Source organism: Crinia signifera, chromosome 5 (assembly GCF_055691185.1).
Source record: "Crinia signifera chromosome 5, ASM5569118v1, whole genome shotgun sequence".
Taxonomy (NCBI): Eukaryota; Metazoa; Chordata; class Amphibia; order Anura; family Myobatrachidae; genus Crinia; species Crinia signifera.
Genome location: NC_139221.1, coordinates 227,716,612 through 227,744,403, shown reverse-complemented (window position 1 = coordinate 227,744,403; position 27,792 = coordinate 227,716,612). Strand labels below are relative to the sequence as shown.

The 27,792-nt window shown below is 42.2% G+C and overlaps 1 protein-coding gene across 2 annotated transcripts in view; it reads right to left on the bottom strand.

The window, feature by feature from the left end:
* MRPL3 (mitochondrial ribosomal protein L3) overlaps nt 1–27,792 on the bottom strand; it is a 109,534-nt gene that overhangs the window by 57,355 nt on the left and 24,387 nt on the right. For both annotated transcript variants that reach the window (XM_083188601.1, XM_083188602.1), the window contains exons 4-6: nt 14,931–15,029; nt 7,991–8,090; nt 5,409–5,469 (exon numbers count right to left, since the gene is read on the bottom strand). In XM_083188601.1, the coding sequence (XP_083044727.1) occupies nt 5,409–5,469; nt 7,991–8,090; nt 14,931–15,029 (260 nt within the window). The remainder of the gene's footprint in view (nt 1–5,408; nt 5,470–7,990; nt 8,091–14,930; nt 15,030–27,792) is intronic.

Sequence of the window (27,792 nt, the reverse complement as noted above, 5' to 3'; positions counted from 1 at the left end):
TATCCAATTAGCTTTGATAATACATCGGTAGTAGAAAATTTTGCTTTTTTTCCCCCCAATATTTTTTCTTTAATTGGGCTCTCCAATTAGAATTGCGTGATAAATCACAGATGTGCTCCTAGTGCTGCTTTCTGGGATTTTGCTTTGGAAAAATGCAATTCCAGATAAACCGATTCGAGCATCGGCTTAATTAGGCTAACAGTATACCCCCTGGCAAGCCAAATACCCGCGATCAATGATCACGGATAATTGGATATAGGCCTACTGCAGTTTCCAAAATCACCATAATAGAATGAATCACCCGAAAATATTCCCTTTCTTCTGCCTGTGAATGAACAACTTTTCTTCATGTTAAGCCCCGTACACACGGGGGAGATATATTGCTCAGCCATATATTGCTGAGCAATATATTGCTCAGTTTCTCCTTTTCATCAGCGACCAGAGATGGTCACTGATTAAAAAGAAACTGCCGCTTAGCTACCATATTTCCCGCGATATTGTACAAAATCGCCCCCGTGTGTACGCACCTTAAGGTATATGCAATTGGGAGATTTTAATCATGAACATACTGTATATTCAGATAGATAGTTGGAAGCCAGCATTGTCAATGATCAGTATAATATAGCAGTAAAGAATAAAAAAAATAATATAGGAAATCTATGAGTGGTCTAGTAAGCTGCAAACTAAGATTTGACAAGAATCATTTTATGGAATAGCAGGATGAGGTTTGGAATCTAATAGCGGAATGTATGGAGTTTAGGAATCTACTTGTTGATTGATGGAAGATAGAAACGGTCATGAATACTTGATGCACACGCCAAGACTTCCTCTCTATGCTATACTGTATATGAACAAAATGCCCAAAAAGCTGTGCCCGAGGTTCATACTGTACCTTAACCACTAGTAATCACTTTTAGTAAAATGCTCTATTTTTATTTTGGGTGCAACAGCACTACAATATTAGTATACATTACTAAATGAAATTCAAATTCCTATGGGACCACTGCATGCTGTACCAGCTTCCAGGTTGATTTGTCAGACTGGTAAAAAACAACTTTCAATTTTCACTCTAAGACTGAAACCCTTCATAAAATAGAATTGATCTGCCAGATTCAATCAATCAGTGGAACCTTCTTTCTTCTTCTCCCGTCCTGTGTTATTCAGGGATAATAATCAAGGAAACAGCATGGAGCCAACAATATGCCATGAACGGCTGATAAGAACATTAACATTAGAAGGGAAGGTGGATTTTTTTTGTGTCTGAACCATCCATTGTTAGTATTACCAAGAAAGTGCGCAATTATAATTTTATATATAAAAGACTGAGCATGTTAACAGATGCAAATTTGTATGTATAAAATAATAAACCTACTGCTTGTATGGTTTCAGTATAAAGTGGAGGATGGACAGAAAACGGTGTATAGGTGTTCAATCATTTATAAATATTTATTTACAGTTTCTTATCTACCGCACACATATTACGCAGCGCTTTACAGAGCATAGTTATGAGCAAAAACACATACCAAATTACAGTACAAGACAGTTTAGGACAAGTACATGGTTAATACGGATAGTTGCATCAGGGGACAGGACACTGAAGCAATCATCAGGGTGGCAGAGGTTTATATATTCTAAGAAAGGCACATGAGGAGAGAGGGCCCTGCTCATGAGAGCTTACAGATGGGTCAGGTCCCATCTTGGCAGGGGATGGCGCTGGCGTCGCCAGCCGCCATCCCCCACCAGCGCCATGGCGATGGTGAGAAGGGGACGCGCGCGCACGAGAGGCGCGCGCGTCCCCTTCCGACGGCGCTTCCATCCGTTCCCCCGGGTCCCCGCCGGCGGTAATCCGGGGTCCCCGCCGCCTGCCCGCATCCCCCCCTAACCCTGTCCGTCTCCCTGAGGCGGAGACGGACAGGGTTTCCGTCGCGCTGGCGACGGAGACTGAGACGCGCGTGCGACGCACGCGCATCTCAGTGTATTCGCTGGCGCGGCTGCTGGCGGGTCGCCAGCGCGGACGTTCTGGCGACCCGCCAGCCAGGATGGGACCTGACCCATCTGTACATTCTAAAAGGAGAGGGATAGATAAATAAACAAAAAAATCTATAATAAAAGGCTAGTTCAACAATTTTCTGATAAAGTTTTACACTTTTGAAATCAAAACTTAAATATTGGTCACTAGGTCACCAAAGAAAGTAAACGAAATAAAATAAAAATACATATGTAGAAAACCGGGTGGAGACTTCTTCAGACAATAAGGTTTCTTTACAAATTGTTTATTTGTGTGCATACAGGTGACTAGTCATTGGGGTATATTCAATGGATGTCATATCCATTCCTAAATTCTTTTGATGGAATGGATCCGGCATCCATTATTCAATGCAGCGAGCAAATCTGGATGTTGGATTTGGCCGCAGATTGATGCTCACCTGACCAGCGCGGGGACCGGGTGAGTGCAGCGGTGGGAGGATCGCCCGGGAGGCGGCAGAAGCCTGGTTGGGTGAGTTGCTCTCACCAGTCCGTGGGACAGGTGAGTGCAGCGGGAGGGAACACGAGGCAGTGGGCAGAAGGATGGCGCCATGTAAGCTGCTGCTGCTCACCCAGCGCCATCCTCCCTGCCTCAAACCGACATCTTTTCATGTCAGATTGAGATTGCCGGAAACATGGCCAAAACCTTTTGTCTTGGCTGTGTTTCCATCAAAAGCAAGTGGATTGGAGGCCAATCCACCTGGTTTTCAGAAGGTCAGAACATTTTGACCTGCTGAAAAAAAAAAATAACTAGCACTGAATAGGTCGGAACCCCTTCCGACCTATTAATGTCGAAAATTGCTGTCTTTTGGCAAGATGGAAGTTTTGACATCAATTGAATATACCCCATAATGCATAAATCTTTATTACACTGTACAAACTGCACTGAGAAAATACACTGGTGGGCAAATATTTCTTGGCCAAAGAATATACCAAGAACCTCTATTATTGATTGATTTGATTAATAATATGGAGTGTGCATCTGCACCAAGTGTTTTTCTTTGCAAAAAATAAATAGTGACATGTTTTGCATGTTGTCTAACCTGCATGGATGGGTATGGGTCATGGGATCGGCAAGAGGATGGTCGACATGCATTAGGTAGACCACTGAAGGTCAACATGCATCAAGGCTGGCATGGGGTTAGGTCGACAGGGTCATTAGGTCGACATTAGTTTTTCATTTTTTATCCTGAATTTCGACACAGTCAACAAGGACACTAAAAAAAGTGCTCCGCGTCCCCTCGCATGGCATGCTGTGCACCATTTTATTCTCCTTCCACGCCCTAGTGGCCTGTCGACCTAATGATATGTCGATGCTTGGTGTCTCTTTCTCCAAGCCTCTTACTACATATACTTCTGCTACACATGTCTATAATAACCGTGGACTAACTTTCGATAACATTAGAAAATCTTAATGCACAAGGCTTATGAGAAAATATTAAATCGACATGTGGTCGACCTCAAGTAGCTCCACCACACAACAACTTAAATAGATGCCTGAACATCACAATGCTGTCATTGTGCCCGTCCTTAAGGAGCAGATTTACTAATGGTCAATTTGCAACGGTAATTACATTTTGTTTTCACCACTTGGACTATAACAAAGTGTGATCGCTTTTAATTATCCTTTTCAATACTTTTTTTACTGTTGGTATGTCATTAGGGTTGAGGAGAGTCCTGCTTTTCAACCGAGGTCTGTCAAAGGTATGATTGCTCACTGTCATTCTTTAAGCAGTAACTAATAATAATAAAAGGACCACTAACTTCCCATACACTGAAAAATAGCATAGGTCCCCTGGGCACTAAATGTGTCCATGTTGTTCCTATTTGGAAAAATAAAGGCATAAATGCCCGTGAGTCTCAATGTTGAGAACAACAAGTGGATAATCTACTTTTTTATTATTTGCCTTAAAAGTCCTTTCCAGAATCACAGCTCAGAGGGACAGCATTGTACTAGCATTGACATTGCACCTCAGTCCCCTTTATGCCTTGGTGTGTCCAAGTACATTGGGACTTAGGTATTAAAATAGGTTTATTATTGAGCCTGTGCTGTTTTTATTATCTCCTAATAAGTGTCACTAAACACTTATGTGGCCAAGGGAACCTCTTCTATACTCTGTTTTATGTAATTAGGATAAGTGTGGCTTCCTAGGCAACTATTACACATTGACATTTGTAGTCCTTTTTGTAATTCTATTTTAAACAATATAATATGCTGCTTACAGCATATTGGGGCAGATTTCTTAAGCCCGGTGAAGTGATAATGTGGCCGCTAGACTTTATCACTGTCCAATCAGCTCATGACAGTCATTTTTCAAAATAAGTGTGTAAAATTGACAGTTAGGTGCCAATTGGGAGGTGATAAAAAGTACCAGCTACTTTATCACTTCAACGTGCTTAATAAATCTGCACCATTGTTGCCTAAATGCAGCCATAGGCTATTAGACTACTACTAAAATGTCTACAATATATAACAGCAAGTACCTGTCTACATTCAACATAAAAAGCCTGTACAAGTGTCATTATAGTGACATAGGATGATGCGCATGGTATCCATAGAGAGAGAAATGAATACACAAAGCTGTCTGCTCCAGATTTATTTTACAGCTCTCATTCATCTAAATTAAACCATACATCTAATTAGACTGCACATGAGAAGCGATAGGTGAATATAAGGAATGGTTCACTGAACACACTTCTTAAAATACAATTTATTGTTCGAGAAATGTTGCAGCTGTCAAACACCAACATTTTGGATATGCCCGGAAGATTCATATAGAGAATATTTAAAGTAACATTTCAAAAATGAGGAACATAAAACAACCTTTGATTTAAGGTACTAGATGGACATTCTTCTCATGGATTGTATCAATTTGCTACACAACATTATTGATTTTTATACCCAAACAACCTTTATACTGCTGGAATTTCAGCAAAACTACTTCCTTAAAATGATAGGAAAATCAATATATACAGCAATTACAGATGCACATAAAAATGGCAGTTAAGGTAACCTACATCCTATTAAAAAGGTAGAGATTGAAGCATCCAGGGTTCACATCAAACACCATTCATCATTAGAGACACCACGAGCCTGGCCACCTATCAACATGGCTCCACTGTCACCTATACATACACATTATAATATATATATATATATATATATATATATTTATTTTGGGAGGGGGAGCGAGTGTGGCTTTATTATAAACAAATAACACCTTAATTATCACACACACACACACACACACAAAGAAGAGAAACACATACCCCTTTTAGAAAAAAATGCCTGGACTACATTCAACTACTATTAAAGAGCCTATTAATAATGGCAGTCAAATGGATAGCCACAGTAAAAAAACAAAAACAGAACAGAGACTTACGTCTTGGCCGTGACATCAACAAACTGTCCTGGTCGGAAATGTGCAGCATAGAGGGGGGTACCTGAGGGCCAGAAAGGAAAAATACATTCAAATAAGTCAACAAAACATTGCTAAAATGTATTACAGGTAGAGTACATCCCTGCCAATGACCAATAACCTCCATTACAGGCAACCAAAGTAACAACTATTACACCTTCGGATACAGGTAGAAAATTGTGCTTTCTTGCATTAAAAATATACACTTATGGGGAATACGTAATTGAATATGTAATTGAGAGACCTATTATTATGGTGTAATTTTGCATGCAAGGAAAGGGCTCTAGAAAAGGAAAAAGCAGCGCTCAAATAATCTTTACCAGGTGAATCAATTTAAATAAAACGATTTTAATATAGCATATATCATTTCTACATAAAATAATTTCATTAAAAGAAACAGTGAGCCCAATAATTGGGCATGCATAGAACCTGCACTGTACCAAGTACCAGCTGTCCCAATAAAGATGGAGTCCACATGGCACAGTAAGTCCTGGATGCAGTCAGAGGGAGTGGCTGAATGTTGGATGGAAGCAGACCTACAACCTCGCAGCAATTTGTATCCGTTTATACCAGGATTCTTGAGTCAAGGACATCCAATATGTGGGACCAAGTGGTCAGACAATTAAGCAGGAAAGTCCAAGAGGAGTCAACGCTGATCTGGAATAGCACCAATGCGTTTCACTGGTCCAAAAGCCAGCTTTATCAAGGTGTCGTATTGGATGTCCTTGACTCAAGAATCCTGGTATAAACTGATTCAAATTGCTACGAGGTTGTAGGTCTGCTTCCATCCAACATTCAGCCACTCCCTCTGGCGACATCCAGGACTTACTGTGCCATGTGGACTCCATCTTTATTGGGACAGCTGGTACTTGGTACAGTGCAGGTTCTATGCATGCCCAATTATTGTGCCCACTTCTATTAACACGTGATCTGGAATTTCTCACTGTTGCTTTTAATTAAATTATTTTATGTTGAAATTATATAGGCTATATTAAAATCGTTTATTTAAATTGATTCACCTGGTAAAGATTATTTGAGCGCTGCTTTTTCCTTTTCTTTTGTCTATTTTTGTAAATACGGAAGTGACCATCCCCTAATAAGCAGCAGCTTTTATGCAAACAACTCCTGAATAAAGCGTTCTCCATTTCTTTCAATTAAATGGCTCTGCCAGGGTCCAAGAACAAGTCATGGTGATTTATCATAAAAATTCATGATGTTAGATAAAATTTGATTTACTATTGAGGTGCTGTCCTTTAACCCCTTCAGTGGTGGTTATTCTTTAGGGCGCGCTCCCCACTGGGCGACTTTTTTCTAGGTAGCGTTCCCTAAAAAAAACACCACTGTATTCCCGGGTCCAGGCAGCGCTGCTGAAGAGTCTATCAGCTGCTGCTCGGCCCTGCCCCCGGCTGTGTGCGGCGTGATGTTACAAGGTCATGCCGCTGAAGCTGAGTGAGGGGCTGATCTCAGCACTCAGCATTGCTGCACGGCAGGAGGAAGCATAGGCAGTGGCACTCCCGAGAATTTTCTGGGTTTGCCAGTCTGTGCACTGGAGCAAAACCCGGAAGATTCTCGTGAGTGCCACTGGAGGGGTTAATTTAAATAGAACAATCCAGCAACTGCGGGAAAAACTTAATCTAATTATTCCATTAGGGAATTAAAACAATTTTTAGGCATTTGACAAAATAAAACAAACTGAAAAGGCTTGTCACGCAATCTCTGTTCCAGTTCATCCCAAAGGCGCTCAATGGGGTCAGTCAAACCAAGTCTTTGTAGTCCTTGCTTAGTGCACTTTGGCACAGTCATGTTGCCCAAACTGTTGCCAAAATGTTGGAAGCAAACCATTGTTCAAAATATCTTGGTATGCTGAAGACTGCACTTCACAGGAGATAAGGGGCCTAGCACATACCCTGAAATAAAGCCCCATACAATTATTCGTCCTCCACCAAGCATCAAAGTTAGCATAATGCAGTCAGGAAGGTAAAGTGGAGATAACTTGGAAGAGTTAACGCACCAGCCAATCAGCTGTGTTTGAAATATGACAGTTGGGATCTGATTGGCTGGTGCATTATCTCCTTACACTTTATCTCTTCACCAGGCTTAATACATCTGCCCCATTGTGCTTAACACAACTCCAACCGACGCTTGGCAATGGACTTGAGGCTTGCCATGGGAACGCATTCCATTAAGCTCCTTCAGCACCATTTTGTGATTACATTAATACCAATGGAATTTCTGAACACTTCTGCTATGGAAGTAGTGTGCCTGAAGCATGTAGTGTGCCTGAAGCATGGCGTCAGCAGCGAGCCATGCAAAGGGACGCGTGCACTGATACAGTGTCCATGTCGACTTTTTGACTGTCAACCTTGCCAATGTCGAACTAATGCTTGTTTTGACCTGATCTTGTTGACCTTACGCATGTCGGCCTTTTATCTGTGGGACCTAAGGCCTGCTGACCTTCAGCGGTCGACCTAGTGATCACAGTACAGTATATTATAGTCACATACTGTACTGGCTTTATGAGCTCTTAAATTGTTTCAATCCAATACCTGGCTTGAGGATGGCATTGTCAGATACTTTGAATGTGCTGAGTTTCTGCTTAGGTGGAACACCTGCTTCATTGTACGGCTCCATAAATGATTCTGGTTTCTGCAAAGATAAAGTACACCCAATATGTAAAATACGAAAAATGGAAAATAAACAAAAAAATCAACAGAACCAAGTGGAATCTGCAGTCAGATTATTATCACTTGCCCTATTTACACCAAGACCCACTGCTTACTGTACTTCAGTGCTTAGAGCGCTCAGCTGCCTCTTCCCTAACCAAAGACACTCTCTGCAATTATATCTGTGCGGTCAGCAATCACTGTCAACACAGAAATCGCACAGGTACAGCATACAGTAATCAGGATATAAACTGCTCAATGCTGATAGCCACAGCTGAGTGCCAACATAGTTGCTGCTACATATGTGAATAGCCACCTGCTTCTTTATTTAATTTAGATTAAGATAAACCATAGATTTGGTAAATTTACTTTGACTGTATTTTCTGGTCTTAAAAGAACAGGGGGTCACATTGCTGGAGCAGTGACTGTAGGGATAGTACTAGCATAACATGTGAGAGCACTGCCATATTTCATATATAAATTTCAAGTTGTAGCAATTTTATTATACAGGATAAATGGTGGAATGTATATAGGATGCCAAACGCCGGACACTGAGAACATAAAACCCAGCTCATCCAACATTAGGGAATAGAAAAGTCCAGGCATCAACAAAACCCAGTTAAGAAATCACAGTAGCTGATGTGTCCTCTATCCCTGCAAACATACTTCCATGCATTTCTCCCAGCCACACAATCTCTAATCAAGAATGGACTTGTACCTCCTCAACTCTCTTGTCCTCATGCTTTTATCAAGGTCTTGGGCCATCACCTTGCAGTGTCTATGGCTATCCTTGCTGCCATCCTATGCTTAGTCACTTTGGGCAGTATTCAATGCGGAGGGCGAGCTGTGAGAGCGAGCAGTGCTGCCTGCCACACGGTCAGTATTCGACTGACCCCCTCGCTAGCTTTTTGGAGCAAGGGGGAAACGGCGCTAAAGCAGCGAGACTTGCGGCTAAATACAGCATTAGCAGCGAGCCTCGCTGTTTGGGGGGATAACCGCTGTCACCAACGATTCCCCAGAACTTTGAATAGGGTGAGCGGCCGGGGCGGGGGGTTAAATGGCGAGGATCACTTGTTTTTGTGGGATCCCCGCCGGTTAACCCTCTCGCTGGCAGCATTGAATACACCCCTTTGTTGGTGCTTAAATGCTTCCCTCCTTCTTAATAAGGATCATGTGCTTAGCACTGGTAAAAGTTATTTTTTCATAAACGGTCCGCAGAGATCTCCCTGGTTGTAGTATGGGAATCACATAAGGCTACAGTCTGCAGCCTTTTTATTTCGCTAGTTAAAGCACAGAAACAAAAATAGTCAAGCGGTCACTGATCTAGAGGGAAAGATCAGACAACTCACCATTAATTATCAGTGTCACCCCAAATGTCCCTAAATGTACTCATTAAATTAGTTGGCATATTCTAAATGTGGTTAAGTGCTAAATAGCATTTCACTGGAAATCAGTCACCCCCTACTTTTACTTCCATTAAGGAGGCAATAATATTTAAATACCAGATGGAACATATTTCTAGCACTGTTAACAATAAAGAGACCTTTTTATCCTATCTGGTCTCCGTGGCTTTACTTCACAACACAATGCCCACTTTCAACCACATCAGTGCTTTAGTGTAGTGATATTTTGAAAGGTCTAGCCGCCATGGGTAAGCTTGTGTGCAGTGGTTAGATTTCTCTGCTTTACTGCATATTGTGCCCCATTTCATGGTTCTTATACTGTATTATGTAATGATGCACTGTATTTGTGTCTCATCTGGACTACATTGTTACCATTGCCCTCCCTCACTTCTTCCCTTAAACTACAGTATAAAAAAATAAAATAAATTTAAAACAAAAAGAAAAAAGCCATGCAGTGTGTATGGCCCGGCAATGAGCGGTGAGCAGCGGGGTGGAAGGTTTTCCATAGCATCCTGCTATGGAAAGCCATCCATCCCCGTGAAAATCGATTGCACGGTTGAAAATAGCTTAGTTTGTATGCACTGAATGATTTTCGGCATTATCGCTGGGCAAAAATGCAAAAACAGGAGTTTGCAAAGTATAGATCACTATACCTACTGCGCAACATGGAGAAGGATCAAATATAATTTTGGGCAGCTCTGATGCACCTGCTATAAGGGTGTATTCAGTGCCGGGGGCTGCCTGTCACAGCTCACCCTGTCAGTATTCAACTGATCCCCCTGTGTACGCATAGGCGTATGCGGACGCAGAAACAGTGAGACTCACGGCTAAATGCAGCAAGCCTCACTGTTTGGGGGAATCCTTGCTGATTCCCCCGGAACATTTAATAGAGTGCACGGGTTAAACAGCAAGGATCGCTTGTTTTCAGCGAAGACTATAAAAAGGCATAAAACACTGACCAGTACCAGAAAGCTCTGTGTCAGTAGCAAGTCATGGGTCTCTCAACAGGATAAGGACCCAAAACACAAAGCTAAAATTATCTTTCGACAAATAAAAACAAAATATTGGACAAATTTGAGGAGGCCTTCTATGTGCATGGATCTAAATCCGATAAACAGCAATTGAAAGAGCTGAAACACGTAGTTTAGAGAAGGCATCCATCACACCTAAGACAGCTGAAAGCAGGAAGATTGGGACAAACTACTGCGGGTGCAGAACCTGACTGGAAACTACACATTGGGGCAGATGTACGAAGCAGCGTTAAGTGCTTAAGTAGCACTTAACGCTAGTAAATGGACTTTTTTACGTGCTGCGGAAATGTATGAAAGGGGCTTTTAACGTCCCCCAGAAGCAGCCCTAAACTTAACGTTCAGGCGCTGTCCTCCTGCTTGAAGTTATAAGCTTTAACATCGCAGGCAATGGATTATTGCCTTCCCTGACATTAAGCCTGATTTTTCTCTTCGCCAGCCTCAGGCTTTTTTTTAAACTCCCCCCCCCCCCCCCCCCCCCTCCGATCCCACCAGCATGCAGACAATTGTCTTTCCTGTCAGCATGCTGGCGCCACCGGCTGCACTGCTCCAGTCCCCCCTTCCATTTTTTTTTTCGTCCCTGCTGCTTTCAATCCAACTCTGAGCTCTCAGCCAATCATTGGCCACCTGGCCTTTTGAATATGATTTCTGATAACTCTCCCGCCGCGTCCCTGCTATTCAGTAGACAACATGCCCGGTCTTTTAAATATTATTTCTGACAACTCTCCCGCTGCGTCCCCGCTCTCTTGGGGACCCTGCGGTGTATTAAATCAGCGGGGTCCCTACAGTGCACTGTAAATAATTAGTTATATCCACCGGGCTATCTTGTGGAATCGGAGAGCTAGGGGTGGGGGGTGGGTGTTGGATTGAAAGCAGCAGGGCCGAAAAAAAATTATGGAAGGGGGGACTGGAGCAGGGCAGCCGGCGGCGCCAGCATGCTGACAGGAGAGACAATTGTCGGCATGCTGACGGCATAGGAGGGGGCAGCAAAGGAGCTGGACAAAAAAAAAAAAGAGAAATAAACAAGAGAAAGAAGGGGGGGGGGGGGGACTGGAGCGGGCAGCCACTGATTGGCTGGAAGAAGACAATAAACTGGGATGAAAAAAAAGGCAATTAAAGTATCAGCTTAATACATTAGGATGAAATCTGTCCCTGCTCCTGAGCGTTATGCCAGGGGAAGTGGAAAATGATTTCACACGTTAAGGGGAGATTGATACATCTGCCCCATTGCCTCTAAAGCAGTGATTCTCAACCTTGGTCCTCGAGACCCCCAAACAGTTCACACTTTCCAGGTCACCTAGCAGGTGCACTCATTACTCACGGACACATTTTAAAAGATCCACAGTTAGGGCTAATTACTTCACTTGTGATTCTTGAGATCTGAAAAAAATGCGAAATGTTGGGGGGGTCCTGAGGACCATGGTTGAGAACCACTGCTCTAAAGTTTGTACAATAAAATATTACGTAATGGGTCCCAACAAGTATGCCATTTTCATGTGTTTTATTATTTCAAATATTTTGCTTCATTAAAAATCAAATATGAAAAGGGATAGAAACAAATTACTTTTGCTAGTTTGCAATGATTTACAATGATTTCAGAGCAATACATTAGTTCTGTGCTAGGGTACCAAAAACAATTAGTCCAAGGGTAGTATCCAAGTACCCGGGGTCTTTGACTGCTACAGTAGTAATGATTTCACCAGGGGCTATGCAATTAGCCCGGACAAGCGGAGGCGAACCATTGCTTTTCAGGCAGGCGATAGCAAAGCCTCGAAAGCAGCCATTTCACTGCACCTTTGTGTTTTCGGGAAAAAAGTATTTTTATTCGGACAAACAAAGTAGATGGCCCGAGAAAAAAAATAAACAAAGAAACCTCAGGAAAAAAATAAAAATAAAATACAGATTTTCACTCCTGTTGTTTCTTCACATCTAATTCAGCCTGGACTGTAAAGTACATTTTTACTCTATTGGACAAAACCATGTTGCACTCCCGTGGAGAAAATGTAACGTGTGCAGAGTTAGATTTGGATGAGGTACAGTATGGTAAAATGTAAATCTAAAATGCAGTGTCAAAATAAAGCAGCCAGTATTTTCCTTCACAAATTAACTTACTCAAATCTAATGCTGGCCATACACTTAACCAACTTTCATCCAACTTGTTGATTGGATGGAATAAAATTCTGGTACTGGATGGGAGCAAAGTAATTTGTAGTTCAGTAATTTGCTCCCAAAATCAGGAAACTTAAAAATCGTCACTCAGGCAAGGTACAGTAGTTAAATCGGTTTAATTTAAACATTTTGACTGAATGCTTTTGTCCAATTTTTTGAGTTTGTGATCAAATTGCTGATTGTCATTTACTTTCATACAGTATCAGATAACACAATACACACAATGCAGTGTCTCCACCTGCAGTGGTGGTTTTGTCCATGAGAGGAAAAATGTGCTCTGTCATCCTGTATGAATTAGGCCCCTAATTGGATACTTACCCAAGTCAACTAAAATGAAGTTGCTGAAAGCCAAAATATATTATACTTTTAAACAGCCATTTAAACGTCTTATCTATAGTGTCAAAGAAACTGATCAAACCCATTACTTTTAGCATGTTTAGTAATAGTTATTACAATGCAAATATGAAATACCCACAAATACTTAATTCATGAAAATATTTTTGAACAAGGATAGTGTGCCGAAGCGAGATAGTCAGCCAATGCAACTGGAATTGGATGAATCCTAATCTTTCCAGAAGCAATTTAGTGCACGGTCTATAGTGTCACACTTGGATGATCCCATTTATTAGGATACTGTAGGTTACTTACCTGTTTAAAAAAAAAAGTCGAAAGTAAATATCCAATCCATTTTGCCAAGCTATTTAAAGACCCGCTAAGTTCAGAAAAAATATATATAAGAGCAAATGCTCCTCCATGTAGTTTAAAGAAACTATACCATTTTCTTTCAAAAAATGTTAATTGGCAGAATAGGATATTTTTGCATTGCGGCATATTTTGAATGAATGTCATTTGGCAACTTTGATGCGTTTCTAGTATGAACCATTATGCAGTTTGGTAATTACACCTAACTACTTGTAATGTAAAGAAACTAACATTTAATGGTGTCAACCAACATCATTATGTGCGAGGGTCATGCTTACTTTTTTCTGTGTTTTACTTTGTGGCTTTTTTTATGTTTGATTGAGATTGTGCCGATTATTTATTTGGGATAAAAATAATTACATAAATAAAAAGTGGGAATAAAGCCCTGTACAAGAGGGGCAATTTTAGGCAGTATCGCTGGCTAAATGGTCATTGAGCGACCATATCAGCCATGTCTTTTGTGTGTCGTGGTTGAGAATTCATTAGGAGCGCGCTCCCGTAGCCAGCCCTTAATGGTCGTAGGAGCGTGCTATGGCTAAAAATCATTGGTCGCTGGTGCACAATGCATTGTGCACCAGCGATTTCTAGTCCAAATAGAATAGACCAGTAATTCCCAAACTGTGTGCCGTGGCACCCTGGGGTGCCTCGGGACACGCAGCGGTGCCACGGATTAGTGGTTCAGGACCAATTCAAATGATTTATTGTTAATGTAATAGGCAAAACCAATGTTAGTGGCTGCCATAAAATAAGTGGACAGAAGTGAATCTTGTCCCTCACCACATAATTAAAACGAACGATGAAATACAACACAATCTCGAAAAGAGGCAAATAATTGTATACTATTGTATACTACAGAGAGTGCTGCAGTTTCTGTTGGAAGATGCCGCTGCTTTTCAGGGATGTGACCTTTACGAAACAAATCCCTGTTCAGCCACATCTTCTAACTTACCGGGGCTATTGACATCCCCGTTTTTATCCAATATCCCAAAAAAAAATCAAAATCGATTTCTACCTGGTTGCAGCAGGATGAAGCAAGCATATGAAGCAGGAGTGGGGAACCTTTTTGGGGACAAGGGCCATTTGTATTGACGTAAAATGCCTCGGGGGCCATATATGAAAAAAAAAAAAACACTTACAAATTGCCCTGCGGCACGCTCCGGCAGTTTAAGAGTCGCCAGTCTGTGTGGTCCGGCGGCTGTGCAGGGAGTTAAGTACAGGGGAAATCTCGCGAGAGGACGGTAGCTCTTGCGAGATTTCCCCTGTACAGCCGCTGGGCGGCACACAGACCAGCTGCGCGGGCCGCAGGTTCCCCACTGCTGATATAAAGCATTACCAGCCTAGTTTCTGTCTCTGTTGCGTATTCATTTGTGTATAGAAGAATGTTTTGGGCACTACTGTAATTGTATCATATTATGTAAGTAATAGTACATATTTTTTACTTTAATCATTTTATGGGGGGGGAAGTGGTGTAAGAATATATAAGGTGCATGATATACTCTTGCCAAAAATTTGAATACTTACATAAAAAGGAGACACATTTTTCCCTCCCACAGCGAGGGTGGCACTTTTCCCTTCAGCCTCTTCTTTTGAAGTGTACTTAATGACATGGCAATCTCGTACCTTAAAAAGATTAAGCAATGTTTTTACAAGCATTCTCTACAGACTTCATAAATTGTCAATAAACAAACACAATACATTTTTTAACTGTGTTTTTACACCCCATCTTGAAGGGGTGTTATATATTTCTAATCTCTGCTATGCTATCATATTAGAACATTACACTTAAAACAGAGAAGCCAGAGGTACGCCCTGAAGAAATAACTGTCCTCTGGCACAGCCCCGGGCTCACATCTTTATTGTGATCATCTGACAGATTTTGAAGCCCCAAGGAACAGAAGAAGAATAACTTAATGTAACAAGAACCATGCTATAAAAAGGTATATGAATATACTAAACATGTATTTTTATCTAATTAAGACATTAGAAAGCTACAGAAAATGTGTTTTTTAAAACACAAATAAAAATGTAATTTCACATGACCGCTAAAATGTTAGTATATTTTTGCTGCAAAAAATAAAAACAAGATTTATCATGTACCGATTTATCTAGCTTGTGGAAACATTTACAGTTTCTTATATAGCAAATTGCATATTCCGTTGTGCATTAGAATTGGAAACAATAGTGATAAATCAAACTAGGCTAAAAACAGACCAGGAGAGGTAGGAGGGTCCTGCTCGCAAGCTAACAAACAATGAAAATATATAGAAGTTGCTGCATTGGATGCAGAGATGGTAAATACTTGGTGAGCAAGCTGGTAGTAGCAATTGTATATGGTCACCACCACCAGATTAAATACTTTATACATCGTCACAGGTAATCAGAGAGATGAACAGGCCTACTGTAGCAATCATACTTCATGCGGATTATACAGTTTTGAGTCATTTGTATCAGAGTCATTTGACTGGAGATAGAAATGTAAGAGGAGACATATGTAGAAGTAGATTTTAAGTATAGTTTGGTCAACAACTGAATTTTGATGATAAAAAATGTAACTAAACGTATTAAATCAACTACAGTTAATTTCAGGAATAAAATGAAAATGGAGATCCACAGACTTAAGCAAGTATAAAAAATGTTTTAAGACTTTGGGGGTATTCAATCTAGGATCACGGCTGTCGATCCCTGCCGACAGCCATGATCCTGGCCCGTTTGCAGTCTGCCTGACAGCTGAACGACAGGCGGGATTCAATGTCCCGCCTGCCAATCGGCGCAAAGGGGGCGTGGCCTCGAAAACAGCGTGGATTTTCGATCTGCGGCCGGGATCTCGACAATCCATGGCCGTTATCAGCAGAACGGGCCCGACAGCTACTAAAGTCGGGCCCATTCTGCCGTGATCCCCGCTTCAATGCTGTCGCTGAAGACTGCATTGAATAGGGTGCCGCCGCTATTTCCCCCGTCGGAAATAGCGGCGGCACATTGAATTCCCCCCTAAAACTACATTTAAAATCCTTGTCAAAGGAAACGAATTAACACAGGAAGTAGGGTTCAAATTAAATTCTATGGTGTTAGATATTTGCAGAAATATGACCTGCTGTGAAGGATATAAGAAATATGATTGTGTATCACACTGGTTTGTTCTTAGAAACTTAAGGCATTACTTTGTATATGATATATGGGAGTACTACAGGAAGTCAGACTCAGGGGTATTCAATTAGGTATGTAAACATCCTCAGCCTACGGAGCTTAGTTTATTAATAATACATGGGATTACTACAGCAAGCTAGCCTGCGAAAAACCATTTCTAGCCTACGGAGCCTAAATTACGAAAGATATATGGTAGTACTATACATTCTCAGCCTAGATAAATAAACATATAGCTAAAATTCTGCAAACTTCTCAAGGGAATTTTAGAGAACTGTTCTTCAGCAAAATCCATTACAGCATCATTAATCTGCGAAAGTTATGACTAAAACACTGACTAAAATGAAATAAAAAAGATCCACTGACTAAATGTTGACTCAAACTAAGGAAAAAATGTTTCTATAAAATCAACCACTATTTTAAATAAGCAACTAAAACAAACTCAATTTAAAATGTCAAAATTAACACTAGTCAACATTCAGTTTTTAGTTTGTGTTAATTTCTATATTAATATATTGATACTGCACTTCATCTTTTTATTGGAGTGGTACCCTGGGGTGGTTTGGATGGTGTGGCTTGGGGGTGCCCTCAGCCCCAGAAGTGAACCCCTATAATATTAAAGACCTGTCCGACGAGGTTACCTTGACTACAGATGGAGCCCCTCTCAACTATCTTCCTTAGGTCTTGGCTCACCATGGCTATTCTATTGTTCTCAGCAGCAATACAATACAAAGAATACAGTAGGGGATTAGCAGAGTAATGTAATTACTTACTTAATCTTATTAAGGGGCTAGATGAGGAGGGCTCCTTTGTATGTCAACACTTATATAGATAGAGTTTGAATCACACATGTATAGTATAACAATCATATTGTAAAAAATAGTTAGAAGAGCAGGTTTAAATATATAGGTCCCTTCAAACATAAACAATGGCAGTTGTTATTAGGGAAATGGAATGAAGATATCTCTACAATTACCACTGTTGACAATATAACATCTTCATTCCACCTCTCTATGGAATCCTTAAATTCTGTGTACCTGCAAGAGGTCCATGTAAGGACCATTCACAGGGCCTATATAACTCCCCATCGACGGAAATTTATGGTGCCCAATGAAGATGGTTCATGTCTGAAATGTGGGGTAATGGTAGCAAACTTCTCACACTGTATGTGGGACTGCTATAAACTGAGAAAGTTTTGGTTCAAAGTTATAGCGTTTAACAACAGCATATTCCATACCTCATATTCAATGGACGTAGCAGCATGCATGGGACTTCATTTTCGGAATTGGTCTCTAACACCAAAACACAAAGGCGATACTACCCTTCTTCTTACAATTTTAACACTGGCAAGGAAATGTGTTCTAATAAACTGGACTTAAAAAACTGCTCCACTGCTAACCATGGTCAATCAAAAGCTACTTCAACTATTAAGTAGAAAATACATCAGACTGGATTTGCAAGATGGAGCGAAGGAATTTTATTATAAATAGACACCATACATTAATATTTTGGACAATGATACGAAAACACATAACATCTACCCTTGAATACACTAGTGTTCCCGCTAGGCTGTTTTAGCGGGGCGCTGCGCCCTGCCCGTTTGTTAAAGGGCAAAATGCGCCCTGCCCCTCTAGCAGCGCCCCGCTAAAACAGCCTGGTGCCTGCCCGACTCCTTGCACGGGGAAGCCCAGCGCCGCCTTAGACGGCGATGCCCGGCGCTTCCCCGGCATCAAGGCACCTTCCCCCTGTGGTGACAGCATCTTCGGCGCGGCCGGGCCCGCCCACTTTAGTGACGCCGCCGGGCGGGCCCGCCCACTTTAGTGACGCCGCCGGGCCCGCCCACTTTAGTGACGCCGTCGGCTGCCCCGGCCCGGGCCCCGGCGCTCTGCCCAATTTCTAGAGTGAACACTATACACAATGTAATGATTGTACCATCTGTGGTATTATCTGTCAATTTACAGTTATAGATACAAATGGTTTAATAGCCCCCTAAGAGGGTCATTTTTTTCTGCCTCTAAGCCTTCATTATGACTACCAACCACTTATATTGTAGTCATTTTTAAAATGTTGCATTTCAGCTTCATTTTTGATGGTGCCTTAAAACGTCTAAACATTAACATGAAGTGTAATGCGAGTCACATAGAATATATAGTTTACTGCACTCTACCTTCTGTGTTAAACAAACACAAAACAAATCTCTCAACTTACCAATTTAGGTACTCAAAGTTATTTTCTATAGGAGCAGGAATGTGCTCACATTTGCCTTGGGCTACAATATGGCACCTAGAGCGTTGGGCCCTTCTGCTATCAATGTTGGACTGACAGTTTGTGCAGCGAAAGTTGGACTAGAAGTGTCATGTGCTAAAAGTAGACCTAATTGTCTAATGATTTGTTTTCTGTTATTGAGACATATTGCGATCACACATGCTGCAATTAAACGGCGGAGCCAGTTACACAAAGAGGACAGTTATAACTAGACGACATTGGAAAAGGTTAGTAGCTGGTTATGTTTTCTGTGGGGGCTGGCTGGATAAACAGAAGAGGTCTGGAAACACAGAATTGGAGCTGGCTAAAGAGACAGGAGGATGGGAGACTGACTATAGAGACAGAATATGGGCAAGACATATAGAAGGGGTCTGGCTAGAGCTACCAGCCAGCCAGATCCCTATTACCTACTCTGTGCAGTATTTACACAACAGTACAAGCCCCAACCACTACCATTGTCACCACATTACAAAATGTCCTATTCCAGAAGGGGAGTAGTAGGTTATTTGAATAAACTCTGTTTGGAATCTTGAAATGCCCCTTCAAACTAATTTTGAAAAAAAAAGGGAAAAGAAAATTGGAGACTTTGTTCATTTCGTGTCGCTTCCACATCAAAAGATAAAAATATTTGGAAACACAATTTCAGTAGCCACTATAAAAACTTCCGATACATAAAAAGCAAAGGCCGTCTATACACAATTATTTAATTTACCTATTTTTATTATATTATTATCTTTTAACATTTAGATGTAGAACATTTATTTTATTTATCAATAATTTACTAATTATACTGCAGACTTCAACTTACACTATAAAGAACATTAAAAACGTTAAGCTGGGTACACACTGCAGCTTACATATCGTACCATGCATACAAATCAGAATGATGTAAAGAAAGATGGAACAATCCCTCATTCCGTCTTTGCGTAGCGCCGTATGCAATCCTTCATTTGAGACGCAATAAACATATGGGTCCAGTAACTTATGCGGTACTTGTGTATTATCACGGCGCCCATCGCATTGCATACCATAAGGCTTAATATGGTATGCAATGAGATGAGATGTGCTGCGATGGGACCCGATCTTATACAATTTAAAATTGTATAACATTGTATATGGCATACAATGAGATGAGATGAGATTTTAAATTGTATAAGCACACTAATGGGTGCTTTCAATGTTAATTGGCCCCCTATAAGATTTTTAATTGTATAAGCACCCTAATGGGTGCTTACAATGTTAAATGCACCCCCACTATCAACGCCAACCCGAAGCGTGGCGAGCGCAGCGAGCCTGCGAGGGGCGGCGGTACGGGTCCTCCGACCTTTTCATACCCTCACTATCCATGTCGGCGTGGAGTTGATATTATATAGTGTGGCGAGCGCAGCGAGCCACAAGCGTGGCGAGCGCACGCGTAATACATGTAAAGTAAAACGCGGCCGCTCGCCACACTATATAAAATCAACTCCACGCCGACATGGATAGTGGGGGTATGAAAAGGTCAGAGGACGCGGGCTCGTTGCGCTCGCCACGCTTCGGGTTGGCGTTGATAGTGGGGGTGGCGTGGGGTTGCATTTAACATTGTAAGCACCCATTAGGGTGCTTATACAATTAAAAATCTTATAGGGGGGCCAATTAACATTGAAAGCACCCATTAGTGTGCTTATACAATTTAAAATCTCATCTCATTGTATGCCATATACAATTTTAAATTGTATAAGATGCCATAAGATGGAAATCGTGGGCGCCGTGCTAATACACAAGTACCACTTATGCTGTGTCCCATGTGTTGATCACACGATAACGGGTCCTTTTCATCAAATATAGAAAAAAAAGCCTATATAATTGGATAGCCTGATAATGGCCAGTGTTCAGGCTGTTTTTAATCAGAGGAAAAATTATAGTGGCTAATTGCATATATTCTATCTGAGAACTTAGTTAGTGCAATATTTAACTTTTTCTATAAATAGTTAGAAAAAAAATATATTTCCATTAGGCATTGTTCACAAAGAAGGGATGACTATTTTTACCACTGAGCAACAAAAAATACTTCAAAACGAAAGAAAGATCACGGTTGAGGACAGATTCAATTATATGCAAACTAGGATGCACAACATTTTAACCCAGATCAAACCAGCGATTTTTTGCTGTTTGATTCGATATACTGTACGTAAATGTACTTTCCAATGGAAGAAGCTGTGGCTTTTAGTTCATTTCCCCATACTATGAGATAACATTACATAATTCCTCTTTTAATGTTAAAACGTCAGGACAGCTTGCAGTACCTCGGGTACAATACTCAAAGAACAAGATGTATGTAAATAGGAATTACAAATAGTTACAGATGTAGCCACGCTCATCTGTCCTACTTATGGCGGTTGGCCCAACTGACAAGGCATGTTGCAACCTGGCTAGTGTGGCGTATAGCGTTGCCGGCAAGTGTAATGCTTAAGTTCATCCACCAGATGTCGCTTTTGAAAATCACCAATGTGCATGTTTGAGGTCTCTAATGAAATACAGTACAGTAATATATTGTAGTCCAAGAAAGAAACAATTTGGAAATACAATAGGCTACGTAGTTAATCATTCTTGGCCCACCGCCATGTTGTAATTATGCTACGTAGATGCTCATTGAGCCCCAGGGACTCAGTGGAGAAATGTATGCTTCGCTCTGAAAGATAGGGCTAAGCTTGGCATACATTTCCCCACCGAGTCCCTGGGGCTGATGAGCCTCTTCATAGCATAATTAAGATACAACATATTGACCACAAGGGAGCTCACCTCCACACATTTTTTTAATAAAACCTTTTTTGGTGTACCTTGTGACAAACCATGAGCAAATCCCTGAGAGCCTCAGCTCTAATTACATAAGGCTTCCGGGTTCCTGCATAAGGTGTGAATGAGATCCCTTGAGCCGATAGTGTCGGCTCGCCACCATGTTGTACAGAAATGCTGTATAGATGCTCATTAAGGGCCTTATTCTAGTTCACTCTGACAAAATCCTTCTTAGATGGACAAAACCATGTGCACTGCGGGGGGCAGATGTAAAATGTGCAGAGTTAGAATTGTGCGAGTTATTTAATTTCTGTGCAGGGTAAATACTGACTGCTTTATTTTTACACTGCAATATACTGTAGATGTCACTTTAAAGTAAAACCCCACCCAAATCTAACTCTCTCTGCACAAGTAACATCGGTCCCACCTGCAGTGCACACGGTTTTGTCCATCTAAGAAGGATTTTGTCAGAAACAGTGAACTAGAATAAGGCCCTATGCCCCACAGACACAGTGGGAAAATGTATGCTGAGCTTAGCCCACTCTCACGGAGCTAAGCTCGCCATACAGTTCCTTACCAAGTCCCTGGAACTGAGTGAGCATCTACGCAGCATATTAACTGTACAACACTTATGGAGATACAGTAAGCCCCTAATACTGTACACAGGTAAAGTGGACGTAAAGGCGGACAGTAAATGGCAATGACACTTCACATATCCATGTGCGGCACTATACTGTAGTTTTCATTATTGGAGCAGTCACCACCCAGCTGAGCAGCAGTGTAATTACATGCTTTCACATGCTTTTGCCATAGTACGCCTTAGTGTCCATAACGGGACATTTCTCATGGTTCGACAATGAAGCCAGGATGGCGGGCCAACAGGATAAATGAGCGTGGCTACAGTACATCTGTATTTCCATTAATGCCAAGTCATAGCTCATGTACTGTAATTTTAGGCTTAAAATATCCCTGGTGGGCAACTCCAGAAACTTTATATTTGATGCACTAGAACATGGGTCTTCAAACTGTGGCCCCCCAGATGTTGTGAAACTACTAGTCCCAGCATCCCCTGACAGTTTTGGCATGCTCTTATAGGAAAAAAATGTGGCAATGCATGCTGGGACATGTAGTTTCACAACATCTGGAGGGTGGCAGTTTGAAGACCCATGCACTAGAAGATAGAATGTATTGTATATTGTGTACTTCGTGTTCATGCTAGCACCCTTCAAAAAACATGCAATTCCTCTTTCCTGTCTGTAGTGTCAATCTCTGAGATACAGACCACACTGTGCCAGAAGCACCACAGCAGAGAGTGACCCTCTAGGCAGGAAAGATGAACTGCACGGATGGGATGAAGCAATCGATTACAGCATGCAGTTACATCCTATGCGGTAAACAAGTGCCAGATCGCATTGACTTGGCTTCCCAGTGTTCCTTCTTGCTAGCCATGTTGAAATGCCAATTCTCATATCCTGGTTTATTTCCACAACCTATACTGAGTATTATGATATTATAGATAACTGCTGACAGAAGGACCTAAGATGATGCTACAGCTGAATATAATGGATATCCAGCAAGATGGCAATTAAAGTGTTGATGGCTTGCTAATAGTACTGATCGCAATAGGGTCTGGAAACATCTCAACCTCTGGAGAGGTGGAGTGCAGGGAGGCAATATCATTTAAACAACAGGAAACATACTGTTAGCCGTTTTCGTAAGACTGTATGATAAGGTAAATAGGTATTAAAAAAAACATGGTTTGGATGAGTTTTAAGTTTTTTCCTCTAGATTTATTTATTAATAGTTTCTTATATAGAGCACACATATTCTGCAGCGCTTTACAGAGAATATTTGGCCATTCACATCAGTCCCTGCCCCAGTGGAGCTTACAATCTATATTCCCTACCACATGTACACACAGACATATTCTAGGGCTAATTTTGTAAGAAGCCAAATAACCTACCAGTATATTTTTGGGTTGTGGGAGGAAACCAGAGTACCTGGAGGAAACCCACGCAAGTACGGGAAGAATATACAAACTCTACACAGTTTGGGCCATGGTGGGAAACGAGCCCATGACCTCATTGCAGTGAGGCAGTAATGCGAACCATAGATTTATTTTTGCTAAGGGGCCCATGAAGTTCGAGTTAAGCCCCTGAACAGGACCGTTTTTACAGAGGGACGAGCCATGCAGCCCAAGGCTCGTCCCGCTGTTTCATTGCCACCGGAGGACAGGGTCAGGGCTCCTGTGCTGCAGCTCTCTGCATAGGCGCCGAAGCCGTGGGTGCTCCAGGGGCCCGAGCACCCATGGAAAGTGAGGAGCACCCACGGCCGGAGCTCACCCACTGCTTACCGTTAGGGATCCTGGCAGCGCCGCAGCGGGGTCCCAGCAGCGGATATGCCGTCAGCAGCGGGGGTCCCTGCAGCAGATGGGAACTAGTAGCGGTAGCTGCTGATGGCATATCCGCTGCTGGGACCCCGCTGCCATGATCCCCGTAGGCAAGCAGCGGGTGAGCTCCGGGGGGGGGGGGGGGTTGAGCACCCATCGGAAAAAAGGTAAATCGACACCCCTGGCACTGTGTTGACACCCAGCAGGACACTCACCGTCGGACACAATCAGACACTGACTGCCAGGAGCCGGGAGGTGACGGGCCACCCAGCGCTTGGCCTGCTGTGAGTGACTGACGGAAGGTGGGGACGGATGGACGAGCGGGCTGGCAGAGGGACAGGACTGGAGACCAGATAGCATGTAATCTTCTCCTGGGTATCAAGCATGTAATCACCTCCTGGGAAGCAGGCATGCATGCCCCCAGGCAAAAGCATGCAATCATCTCATGGCAACAAGAATGCAACCCCCCCATAGGCAATGGGCATTGTGGCATGTGGTATATCAGCATGTAATGGGGGTGTAACATTTGTTGTAGATTTTAGAGTGTAAATGTTTTGCACACTGTCCTTATTTCTAGTGTGTGTTTGGTGCTGTGGGCTGCAAGACTCTTTTTTTTTTTTAGCTGCAACAAGTGCCAATAGGCCCCTCTGACAGTTCAGCGCCCCCAATTTTTTTTTATTGCGAAGACCCCCACCCAGCTACTTCTTGAAGCCACCCGGCAGGAAAAAATTTCCGTGAAGAACACTGTAGTACATATTCATAGGTTGTGAGAAATATTTAGCATTTTATCTGCTTGAATGGTATAGGACACTGTATTCCTTGTATACTTAAGGACAATATGAATACACATGGATAAAAACTAATGGACAGTTCCCAGTTATTCTGGTACACTCAGCATATAGTCCTGTGTTGTTAGAACAATGTGTTTCATGTGATAACTGATGCGGCTATTTGTTCTTGTATAAAAGGTTAGAGACATTCTGTAAGAACCTGCATACTATCCACTATTGAACAACGGAATAAGAAATGCATTCCTGAGAGCAATGAATAATACAACAAGGTTTCTGTGAGTATTCATCATTTTGGAGCACATATTAAAAAACATAGGATGGTGCAATTTTTGCACATCAGTTGAAAAGTAGTTATTTCTTCAGGAGGCAGTCAGACTTCAGACGAGATGTACCACAGTCTAGGACAAATAAACTGTTGAAAGACTTGAGAGCTTCCAAACATTCTGCAAATGGGGTGACAATGTGGTTTCTTTTTCGTATCGGTTATTGCTGCATTGGTACATAGGGCCTTATTCTAGTTCACTCTTAGAGGCAAATTCCTTCTTAGCTGGACAAAACCATGTGCACTGCAGGGGGCAGATGTAACATGTGCAGAGAGATTTAGCTTTGGGTGAGTTATTTTGTTTCTGTGCAGGGAATATACTGACTGCTTTATTTTTACACTTTTAAACCCCACCCAAATCTAATTCTGTCTGCACATGCTTTTTTACAGCTATGAAGGAATTTGTCTCTAAGAGTGAACTAGAATAAGGCCCATAATGAGAATAGGATGGCCAGTGTGGAAAACGAATTTTGATCACACAGTATACAGGGTAAAAGCTTATTTCTTGTACTGCAGAGAAATGGTTAATCTTGTAAGGAAATCTGTACCTGGAGTCAGCAGTGTTTATTCATATGCTAATGAATTTACAACCAGTTCCCATTGTCTGTGAATGAAAGAGCTTTTACACACTGAACTAACCATTGCTGAAATCACAGTGGCAACCAGCCGTTGCTAGGGGTAATGGGTTGCATGGTTTAAATGGTAACGCATACAGTATAATTACTTTTCTATCCACTGGTTTATTAAATTATCGTTTTTTAATGCCAGGTAACGCAGGATAAAAAGGAACAGATTTGCTGTAGTAATACAGTATATCAGAGATGGTTATGGGAATTAAGAGGTTTATTTGATCTTATTTATGAGGATTACATTTTTGTTTAATTGTTATGTGAACATAGTTTTTTTTGTATGCCCTGCTAGGGTGTATAGACTCTGGATGGAGCAATTCAATGTTTTCTCTGTTCAGGTGCCCATTAGTAGTGATGCAACTAAAATTACCAGCACTGTGCAAAGTGGCAAAACTAAAGAAGCAGTTAGGGAGCCCAAAGAACTGAGGGGTTGATGTATGAAGAAGTAATAAGGGAGAAGTGAGCCAGAGGAGAAGTGGCCCATGGCAACCAATCAGCTGCCCTGTATAATTTTATATTATGCAAATTATAGATGTTACTTCAGTGCTGATTGGTTACCATGGTCCGCTTCTCCTCCCTTATCACTGCTTAATACATCTACCCCTGACTTTGCACTCCTTTCTTCTGGAACCTCATGGGAGGCAACGAGAAGACATGTCTGCCCCATGGCTAACAGGCGTCTAACAGTTAAATTACTCCGTTTTGCATTGCCTATTGGTAGCCGCTGGGAAACACAATTAAATGTGACATAATACAATAATCCAGCACGCCTCAGTTTTTTCAATTTTGGGATTCTGAATTAAAAAGTATTCTATATAATAGCAGCAACCCAGGGCTATTGTGTTGCTACAAGTAAAGATGGAGTACAGGCCGTCCTTGCTGGCGGATCGCCAGAACGTCCCCGCTGGCGACCCGCCAGCAGCCTCGCCAACGAACATACTGAGACGCGCGTGCGTCTCACGCGCACGAGCGTCGCCAGCGCAACGGAAACCCTGTCCGTCTCCGCCTCAGGGAGACGGACAGGGTTAGGGGGGGGTTAGGGGGGGGGGGTGCGGGCAGGCGGCGGGGACCCCGGGTTACCGCCAGCAAGCCGGCGGGGTCCCGGGGGAACAGATGGAAGCGCCGTCGGGAGGGGACGCGCGCGCCTCTCGTGTGCGCGCGTCCCCTTCTCGCCATCGATATGGCGCTGGCGGGGGATGGCGGCTGGCGTCGCCAGCGCCATCCCCTGCAAGGATGGGACCTACTCCATCTGTACTACTATTCCCAATCTGGTCACGCTCTTTGCTTCATAGAAGACGCACAGCGATAGAAACTTAGAGACAGATTTGGACCTACTCGTGAGTAGATTTGCTGCCTAGCGAGCAGGTAAACGCCGCCCCACCAAACGAATCCTCACGGCATGATGTGAGCAGATGTGTACGCTTACACCGCATGGAGGAGAAATCATTCTATGATTGCTGACTATCGAATGTGCTTTCCACCTTTTGGTATGAAAAGAGTCTATACTTACTTTTCAGATGGCAACGAATTGGAGGCGGGTGCTGACATCATGTCAGCAGCCCGTTCCGAGCAAGCATGGGCATGCCTGCATCCGCAGGGGTACAGTCAGCATTTATAAACCCAGCATTTTATAGGCATACCCACAAAAATGGTGGGCACGCCCGTAAAACGCTGGGTTTTCCTCTGGAACCACGCCCTGCCTGCCCATCAATTATAACTCATGAATTAGCTCGCTGTGGGGGTTTATACATGCGCATAATCGCGCATGCGCAAATTCCCCCACATTGAACAGGGGAGCGAAACACACCTACTCAATGCAGCAGTACTCAGCCGCATTGAAACTCACGCAGGTTCAACTTTTTAAAAAGTGGAATCTGCACTGTTGAAAACTACCGTTTCACAAGTGGATTGGCAAGTTTTTTGCCAATCCATATTGGTCAGATCATTTCTGTCAGTTGGAAGATTGAAGACAAATGATCGAATCTAACAATATTTCTGACTGTTGGAATTGTTAGAAACAGGATTGAACCACCAATATCCCTTTTACATTGGAGCCGCGACCCATATTATT